Below are 9,415 nucleotides of genomic sequence, written 5' to 3' on the forward strand. Positions count from 1 at the left end.
GAAAAACTGAACCGTCCACTACCACAGTAAGTACAAAGTCCAGGTCTCTAACCCAGCCTACCCTACGTAACCAGCGCTGACGTGACGAGTCGCAACGTGGCCGTCAACAGGTGGTGCCTGCATGCTGTAATCGCGATGTAGCGCGACCGGCATAGTTTCTCATCTCCCGGAAGTCGGTGCTTGGACTTCTACACACCTGGTACCACAGCTGGAACCATCCTGAACAAAAAGTGTCGCCGTTATAAAGGGCGTTTAAGTGCTTGTGGACGGGGTGTTGTGGGTGCCCTAGGGCACTCGCCCGTCGCTGCTGGGGTCGCAAAAGCGTGCGTTGGCGGTGTGTCGAGGAGGCCGAACTGCTGCTTGGCCTCGGCCTGGGGTGACATCGATGTGCCGGCAGGGTCACCCCGGGCCAGATTCTCCTGAACCTTGTCATCTCCTCGTACCACTTCTGTCCTGCTTCTCTGCCATCTCCATTTTGAACTATGAACTTAAGTAATAACTTCCGGCTTACCGCGGCGTTGCTTCGCTGGCCATGCTATCTGCATGTCATGATTCTTTTGGTGGCCGGCCGCTTTGCGTGCGGCCAGTCTTTTCGTTTGAGCTGCTCTTTGAAGTCGACGTGGAGTATTGCCCCGACTCATGACACTTGAGGCGGTTTTTGGCTTAAACTAGGATGTTTACATGCGTTTACATGCCGCAGCAGGGAGATTTCTGCCTACTTATATTCGTAAGTGCGTAAGTACGCCCGGAAGTGTCATGACTGCCACCATTATATCGCCTTCACACAAACCGTTGTCTAGCGCTCCCACCAAAAAGCGCCCATTGGTGCATAATGAACTTCAGAAAGGCTTCGGAATATGTGCGTACGAGCAAGTTGGTTTTGATGATGAAGACTCTAATGCGGAGTTATAGTTTAACGAAAGGCGTGAAGGACGGGGATATGTGCTACTACCCCCACAATTTTGTTGGAAGACGTGCGCTATATAGGTTATAGGAGTCCCACTAAGAAAATACTAAACAATGTAGCTCCGCTGTTTACAGGCGCTCTCTTGTCATGCGGGATTCAAGGAAGGTCATATCTTTCGAGGTCAAAGATGAGTATGTCATTCTGACGTAATCGATCGTTGCCCTGACACTGAATTTCATCTGCTTTTATAATCTCCCATGTGGGCTGTTCAAAGTCACGGAACATAACAGTGTTCTTTTTTAACGGCTGTGAGCAGTTGCGATTGTGGCAGTGACTGGTCAAGTTGCCATCTGTGCCCTTTTTCACCAGTCCGTTCTGTCAATTGCGTGAGAGTGGCAGCTTATAAGTAAAGCCCGCTTATATCGAACATGGATGTAAGGTCCACTTATGAGATTAGCGGCCAGGTGCCCGGGCTGCGCGTGAGAACGCGCCGCTCTGTCTGGCGACGTAGCACTGCCGACACTGCGCTGCAACCACCGCTAATTCGTCGCGGCGTGCGCGGGAGACGGATTGTCTGGCCCTCCGCATTCCTCAAGGATAATCCCCCATTGAGAAGGCAGACTGCGGCGCCGGATTCCAGGAACGCCTGCCGGACCCGCTGGGATTACCGGCGTGTCTCTATTGTCGCGCCCTGGTCAGCATGACGCACGGTCGCCGTCTTTCCCGCTTCCCCCCCCCCCCCCCCCGGCGGGGTCGCCCGAACTTGCTCGTCTACGAGCGTGCCGTTGACCTGAGATAGCGGCGTCTCATTGAATATTCCGTGACGTGCTCAGTGACAGCTGTCTCCGTGAATTCGGGCACTCCCATACGCGTGTACGAACGCTACAGGGGCGTTCCCGAGAGCGGGTGATCTCGAGGTTTTAAAAGGCCGAACTTGGCCGTTGGAAATGGTTCTCGTCTTAGCGCTGAGCTGGCAGTTCCCGGCGAGACAAGGAGTCTCGACCGTTAACGCTAGGTTGGGATTTGTGAGCCCCCTAGTCGAGGTTAAGATCGCGTCGTAGGTTTAGGGTGCAGCGCCGCACCGGGCAACTAGACGGATCTTGCGGCGAGACAGTCTCGGCCGTCGTTTCTCGAGCGGTTTGTGTACGCTCCGAGAATAGGAAGAGTTAGACGAAGTTGAGGAGCTCGAGTGATTTGTGCGCACTCGGAGCTAGCGTCTAGCTGAAGTTTGCAGTTTTTCCTTTATTATTCATGTACCCAGTTTTCCCACTGTAAATAGCTGTACATAAACTTCCGTTTCACTTAATCAACTTCAACGCCTCGAGTTCGTCAATTCGACCGCCATCTTCAAGAACTTCAACACCATCGCCCAGCCAGCCTCCTGCCAAATCGACCGGAGCCCGGGCGATTGGGTTCCTGATCGACACCGGACTTCGGGGGAACGAAACTTCACTGGCGCAGTCGGCAGGATTTGGCAGAAGAGAACACCAGGCCACAGCCAAGGGCATCAAGCGGACGCAAGCCCGTCTTCATCGGCACCAGCCGAGCTCCGCGCGGTGTGGAGCGGCAGAGCCAAGCCAGCGCACGGGGCCAACGACGCGGCAGCCGACCACCGGAGGTGCGGGTGAGTGGGATTTCTTGCGCTTCGTTGTGGCGGTGTAGGCTGAGTCTGGGGTTGCATGGTAGTCACGCGGAGCATGCAGACGAACATGGCGGAAGGAGACGGAAATGATCAGACAGACGAAGTGCCACCTCAAGGAGGCTCGGCAGCAGGAGGATCTCCCCAAGTGGAATCCGAGGCACTAATTCTTAGACGAATGGAGTTGGAGTTTCAAGAGCGAAGGGAGAAAGCAGAGCGCGAGGCGGCGGAGCGAAAAGAGGAAAGAGCGCGAGAAGCGGAGGAGCGAAAAGAGGAAAGGGCGCGAGAATCGGAAGAACGCATGCTAAAACTGAAGCTCGAATCTGAAGAGCGGTTGCGAAAGTTGGAGCTGGAGACGAGGGCTGGCACGCAAACTCCTGCGGGCTCGGACTCAGATGAGGGTAGGCGGCCGGGCTTAGACCCGGTCACTCAGTGCGCAAAGGTCCTGAAGGGGCTTAAGCTGCCGTGCAAGGCGGACATTCCATTGTGGTTTGACGAAGTTGAAAGGTTGTTTGTGACGTACGGTGTGCCGGAGTCGAGTCGGGTTCATTTAGTTGTACAGGCGTTGTCGGAACGGGTAAGGTACATGTTACGTGGACTCGGGGACAGTGAGTGCAATGACTACGAAGTGGTAAAAAAGGCCGTGCTGCAGGAGCTTAGGCTAAGCCCCGCAGAATACCTCGACCGGTTTGCAAAGGCAGCGAAACGTAACGACGAAACCTGGTCGCAATTTGCCTCCCGCGTTGGCACCCAGTTTGACTACTACCTGAAATCGAGGAAAGTCGAAACAAAAGAGGAGGTAGTGGCCCTTATGGTGGCCGATAGAATTAAGAACAGTTTGAGCGCTGAGGGACTGGAGTACGTTCGCCTGCGCGAAGCAGAGACGTGGCTGAAGCCGCCAGAGATAGCTAACGTGCTGCAGACCTTTGAGCAGGCCAAGGGAAGAGGCTCCGCTGTTGGGCGTAGAGATCAAGTACCTCCGCGCAATACCAACAGTGGCAAGCGAATGTGGACATGTAGCGTCTGTAAGGGAGAGGGTCAATATTTCCGGCTGTGCCCGAAAATTGCTGAGAAGCCAGGAAACCCAGGGCGCAGCGCGCACGTGCAGAGAGTGATAGTAGAGGACGCAAGTGCAGGGCAGGCTCAGGATGCTGGCCTGACGAGCGGGGGGCAGCGAATTCTCGTGGCCGAGGTAAATGCGCTCGGAAGCATTGATGAGCTGAGAAAGTCTAGACTACAGCACGTGGAACTCGACTGTGCAGGCAAGACAATTACCACGACGGTCGACACGGGAAGCGAAGTTTACGGTGGTACGAGAAAGTCTAGTCCCACAGGACGCTATGCAGCCATCGGGCACCATCAGGCTAGTTCCAGCATTTGGCGAGTCGGTTAGCGCGAGAGTGGTCAGCCTGCCTGTGAGTTTGAGGCAGGCCGTGTCGGTGGTCGGGAGCCCCAAGGTGCAGCTAATCTGTGCTGTCACCAACAATCTCGCCGAGGGACTAGACTGTTTGCTTTCGAGAGAGGATTGGGAGCTGCTGACGAAATGTCACCCCAACCGGGAGGCGAACAGCACGGCTGAAACTTTCGTCCGCTCAAATGGGGACCGCGAGGTCGGCACCGGGGCGATCTCGGAACCGGCGGCTGCCGTGTGTGAGATTACGGGAGAGACCGCACCCGATGCTCCGGCCGAGGAGATTGATGAGGCAGTCGAAGTTGAGGGCCCACGGGCAAGGCTACTGGCATCTCAGCTGGCCGATGACAGCCTAAAGAAAGCTTGGGCCGACGCGAAAAGAGGGAAAGCCGGCATGTTTGTCTCTGACGGGTTGCTGTTTCATAGGGACACTATAGCCGGCGCGAAGGTAACGCAACTTGTGCTGCCGTCAGAGAGACGCGAGGAGGTGCTTTTGCTGGCCCACGAGTCACTATGGGGAGGCCATTTAGGCCTCAAAAAGACGAAGGCTAGGATAAAATATAGCTTTTTCTGGCCCGGCCTAGAGGCAGACGTATCCCATCACTGCCAAACATGTCATGGCTGCCAAATCAGGGCAGATAGACGGCTCAGCGACCGGGTCCCTATTGTTCCCCTAACAAGGCCCGACCACCCATTCCAGGTAGTAAACGTGGACATCATCGGTCCCCTGGACGTACCGTCGGGTCGGGGCCACAAGTATGCGCTTTGTCTGGTGGACCTCTGCACACGCTGGCCCGAAGTCGTGTGCCTGCGGTCACTTACGGCGAAAGCAACTTGCGAGGCTCTCCTGACAATATTCAGCAGGACTGGCATCCCTGAGTTAATATGCTCTGACCAGGGTACTACCTTCACGTTCCAACTGACACAAAGCTTTTTGGAAAGGTTGGGCTGCGCGCCACGCTTCTCATCACCGGAACACCCGGAGAGCAATGGCACGGTGGAGCGTTGGAATAGGGTACTTAAGAACATGCTGTTTCACGTCATCGAGAAGGATCCAAGGAACTGGGATAGACTAGTACCGTTCGTGTTGTGGGCCTACCGAGAGGTTCCGCACGACACAACCGGAGTCGCCCCGTTTCGCATGCTTTATGGCAGGAACCCCACAGGACTGCTGGCGATCCTCCAGCACAGTTGGACAGGGGAACTGCCCGTACCGGGCACATTAAAAGAGGAGCCAGCGAAATACCTACGGCAGCTGCGCGAGCAGCTAGAGGTAGCGGCGGAAGTGGCGGGGATCACGGCGAGCGCGCGCCAGGGCAGCTACGCGCAGGCGTACAATAGAACCGCGCGTAACAAAACGTTCAGCTTGGGTGAACAGGTCCTTTTGTTCGACACGGAGAGTAAACGTAAGACGGCCACGAGATGGTTGGGCCCATTCACGGTCGTTGCACAGGAGAGGCAGCATTCATACCGTCTCGACATGGGGGAAAAGAGAACTTCGGTGGTGCACGCGAACCACCTGCGGCCTTACTACTGTCGCGTCAGTCACGTGTGGGTAGTGTTCGATGAAGATAGCGAGTTTGGAGACGTAGAGTGCGCCCCGCGCTTTATGCCGCCGTGTCGAAGTACCCTCCCCTTACCGATCGAGAAGTTGTCACACTTAAGTGAGCGAGGGAGCTCTGAGATTGCAAGCGTATTTGCAAAACACGCCGACCTGTTCGATGGAACGCCAGGACTCGCCGCGGTGGGGCAACACCGAATCGAGCTGCAGGGAAGTTATGAGCCAAAGAGGGCTTTTCCTTACCGTGTTCCGGAGCTGCTCAGGAAAGAAGTCACCCACCAGGTAGACGAACTGTTAGAATTGGGCCTCATTTACGCAGTGGAAAGTGAGCATGCTCACCCGGTCGTTTGTGTCGGAAAGAAAGATGGATTGTGGAGAATGTGTATTGACTACCGCAGACTAAATGCCGTGACTCGCGCCGATGCATTTCCTATAACTCCACCGCAGGAGCTGATCCTGAAAGTGGGTCACTCGAGGTTTATCACAGTCATAGACTTGCGGAGGGGCTACTGGCAGGTGCCGGTAGCGCCGGAGAGCCAGCACCTAACCGCCTTCGTCACGCACGACGGGCAGTACGCGTGGCGTGTCATGCCGTTTGGCCTCAGAAATGCGGCAGCAACATTTCAGAGGATGATGAACACGTTGCTCGCCAAACACCGGTCCTACGCAACGGCCTATCTGGATGACATTGCCGTCTTCTCCTCATCATAGGAGGAACACCTTAGGCACGTGGACACTATCCTCGGCTTGTTGACGGACGCGAGGTTAAAGGCGAGCGTTGAGAAGTGCCAGGTAGCCCAGGGTCACATTAAATACCTCAGCCACGTAGTGGGCAGCGGAACGCACGGTCCCGATCCGGAAAAGCTGGCCGCAATCAGAGGTCTCGTACAACCACAGACTAAAAAGGAGCTCCGAAGCCTCCTTGGCCTTTGCGGGTATTACCGAGAGTACGTCAACAACTACGCGGAGGTAGCTGAGCCGCTAACGTCCCTGACAAAGCGGGGTGTACCGAACCCGATTCCTTGGAGTAGCGAGGCCGAGCGCGCGTTCGAGCAGCTAAAGGAGTTCCTTTGCTCAGCCGCGGCGCTTAACACACCTGACCCGCACCAGCCTTATTGGCTGTTTACTGACGCGTCCGAGGCGGTAGCCGGGGCATGTCTGGCGCAGATGGGGGAAGCGGGCCGCGAGAAGCCTATCGCCTTTGCCAGCCATCGTTTCACTCCAACCCAAACCCGCTGGTCAACCATCGAGCGCGAGGCGTTTGCCATCATTTGGGAATTGAAAAAGTTTGATTATTGGGTTTTTGGGGCAGAAGTCAATGTCGTGTCTGACCATAACCCTCTGTCTTACCTGACGACCTGTACGCCTCATGGGGCTAAATTGTCAAGGTGGGCATTAGCCTTGCAACGCTACAACGTTGTGGTTTCTCACAGGAAGGGAGCAAACAACGCTAACGCGGACGCGCTGTCGCGCCTTCACAATGTTGCTTGGGGGGGCCACCATTGAATTGCCTCCCAGCCTTAACACCGCCACGACGGACGTGAACGTTCCCGTTCACCCGTCCTTTTTCGTTGGTGATGTGTTTGTGTGTGTGTGCCGCGGTTGTGCGCCACGAGAGGCCTTGAGGGCTCGATCCGTGCACCGAATTGATCGATCCGCGCACCGAACTGAACTTTCTGTGCACCGCAAGTGAGCGAAAGCACAGCCGAACATTCTTGAAGGGACGTTATCAGGCTACGCCGTCAAGGAGGACAGTTGCGCGCGTTCGCATAGTGGCAATGCAAACTTTCTTAACGTTTTATTTTTGTGGACTGCGAAATTGCCCGTGTTCTTTGCCAGTCCTTATTCCTTTTGTTCTTGTTGTCGAGTGCCGGAGTAATTGTGCGTGTTTGCAGTTATAGCGCGCATCAGTGTTTTAGGTTGAGTTGTCTCGTTGTTCGTGGCGTTTACGCGCTCCGGAGACACGACCCAATTTCTTTTGATGATCGTTGGATGTTTATGGCGCAAGGCCAACTGGGGCAAAGAGCGCCAAAACAATAGTCGATGATAGGGGTGAGACCTTAAATACTAAGTAAAATCAGCAAAAACAAAAGTGAAATTACAAAACGACAATGAGCATGGCTGGTGTATAGGGCCAGATTTCATGATGCGTGATAGGAAATGAGGTTTAAAAATTTGACGTCCGACAAATACTCAAACACACGTTTGACGGAAAGAATGGCATAGTCACCTAGGAAAAACGATGGATGTAGGGGAATATGTTGTCTGTAGAGTTCTCTGAAGTGTTTGTGTCGTGTTGTGTGAAGTGCCTTGCATGTGATTAGTATGTGCACTACGGATAGGGCCTCTCCGCACCTGCCGCACTGGGGTCTAGGAGATCCCGTCAGCAGATACGAGTGCGTTGCATGGGTGTGCCCTATCCGCAGCCTACCCAAGGCGACTTCCGTGTGTCTGTTGTGTGAGTCAGATGTGTACCGTCCCAAGTGTGGCTTTATTACATGTAGTTTGTTGTCTGTCTGTTCATCCCAGTGTGTTTGCCATGTTCTACGCAAGTGTTGTCTTATGTGTGGCTTGAGGTCTGTATATGGTGCGGTTGTTATGTCTACAGTGTTCCTGAGTGCAGCAGCAGCTGCCCTCTCGTCTGCCAACTCGTTTCCAGCGATCCCAGCGTGTCCTGGGACCCAGCAGAGGAGCAGCTGATGCTTCTGCGCATACACAGACATGATAGATTTAAATACAAGATTAACTATGTGGTTTTTGGGGGGTGTATGCGATGACAGTGCGCGAACAACACTCAAGGAATCTGTGTAGATGATAGACTTTGGAATTTGCTTTTCAAGTATGTGTCGTACAATTAATAAAATTCCATATGCTTCTGCTGAGAAAATTGTTGTGTGGACACTCATGGTTCTGGCTGCACTGAAATTCGGACCATGAGCAGCGCAGGAGACCATAGTGGAGGTTTTAGACGCGTCACTGTAAAATTCTGCAAGTGGGTATTTAAACTGCAGAGACAGAAAGTGCTGCAGTATAGCAGCTCGCGGTACCCGATTTTTGTCAAGTTTCATAAAAGAAAGGTCGGAGTAAACAGGACGAACTTTCCAAGGAGGTAAAATGTCTGAAAAGGATGATCTGTACACGTCTAAAAACGAAGCGCTCAGATCCGAGGCTCGCTCTCTCACTCGAAGTGAAAAGGGCAGAGGAACGGATGGGCGATTTACAAAAAGCACAGATGTGGATGTGTCGTTAAAGACAGGATACAAAAGAATGGTTATTCAGCGATGAAATTTTAAAAGCATAAAGTAAGTCCATGTACGTCCGTTGGTTCTCAAGGCTCCACGTATTACACTCGGCATACAGACTCTCAACAGGGCTAGTACGAAAAGCACCCGACGCAAGCCGTAGCCCCAAGTGTAGCACTGGGTCAAGCATTCGCAACGCTGTTTTAGTCGCCGACCCATATACCACACTGCCATAGTCTAAACGAGATCCAACCAAAGCAGTATAAAGCCGTAGTAGTAGTTCTTTGTTGGATCCATATGATTGATGGGAGAGAACCTTAAGTATATTCATTGTTTTCAGACATTTATGTTTAAGTTCCTTGATGTGTGGAATGAATGTGAGTTTCTGGTCAAACACAACACCTAAGAACTTGTGCTCCTTGTTCACAGGAAGCGACACGCCATTGAGGGTAATGTCTGGGTCCGGATGGACCCCGCGCTTCCTGGAGAACACAACGCAGGAGCTTTTTGCAGGATTCAATCTAAACCCATTCCTGTCTGCCCAGCCGGCAAGCTTCTGGACACCGAGCTGGACTTGACGTTCGCATATTGACATATTACATGATTTAAAAGATATTTGCACGTCGTCTACATACATGGAATAAGAGATTGTTGG

General features: G+C 53.5%; 1 protein-coding gene across 1 annotated transcript; it reads left to right on the forward strand.

The window, feature by feature from the left end:
* The first annotated feature begins 1,984 nt into the window (after positions 1-1,984).
* LOC144168174 (uncharacterized) lies at positions 1,985-7,436 on the forward strand. Its single transcript, XM_077697210.1, is given in 3 exon segments — positions 1,985-3,849; positions 3,851-5,230; positions 6,230-7,436. Coding segments are annotated over 3 exon segments (3,438 nt in total). The 5' UTR covers positions 1,985-2,586; the 3' UTR covers positions 7,025-7,436.
* Positions 7,437-9,415: the final 1,979 nt, after the last annotated feature.

Source organism: Haemaphysalis longicornis, unplaced genomic scaffold (assembly GCF_048455015.1).
Source record: "Haemaphysalis longicornis isolate Haplotype H1 unplaced genomic scaffold, Haemaphysalis longicornis Haplotype H1 scaffold_2, whole genome shotgun sequence".
Taxonomy (NCBI): domain Eukaryota; kingdom Metazoa; phylum Arthropoda; class Arachnida; order Ixodida; family Ixodidae; genus Haemaphysalis; species Haemaphysalis longicornis.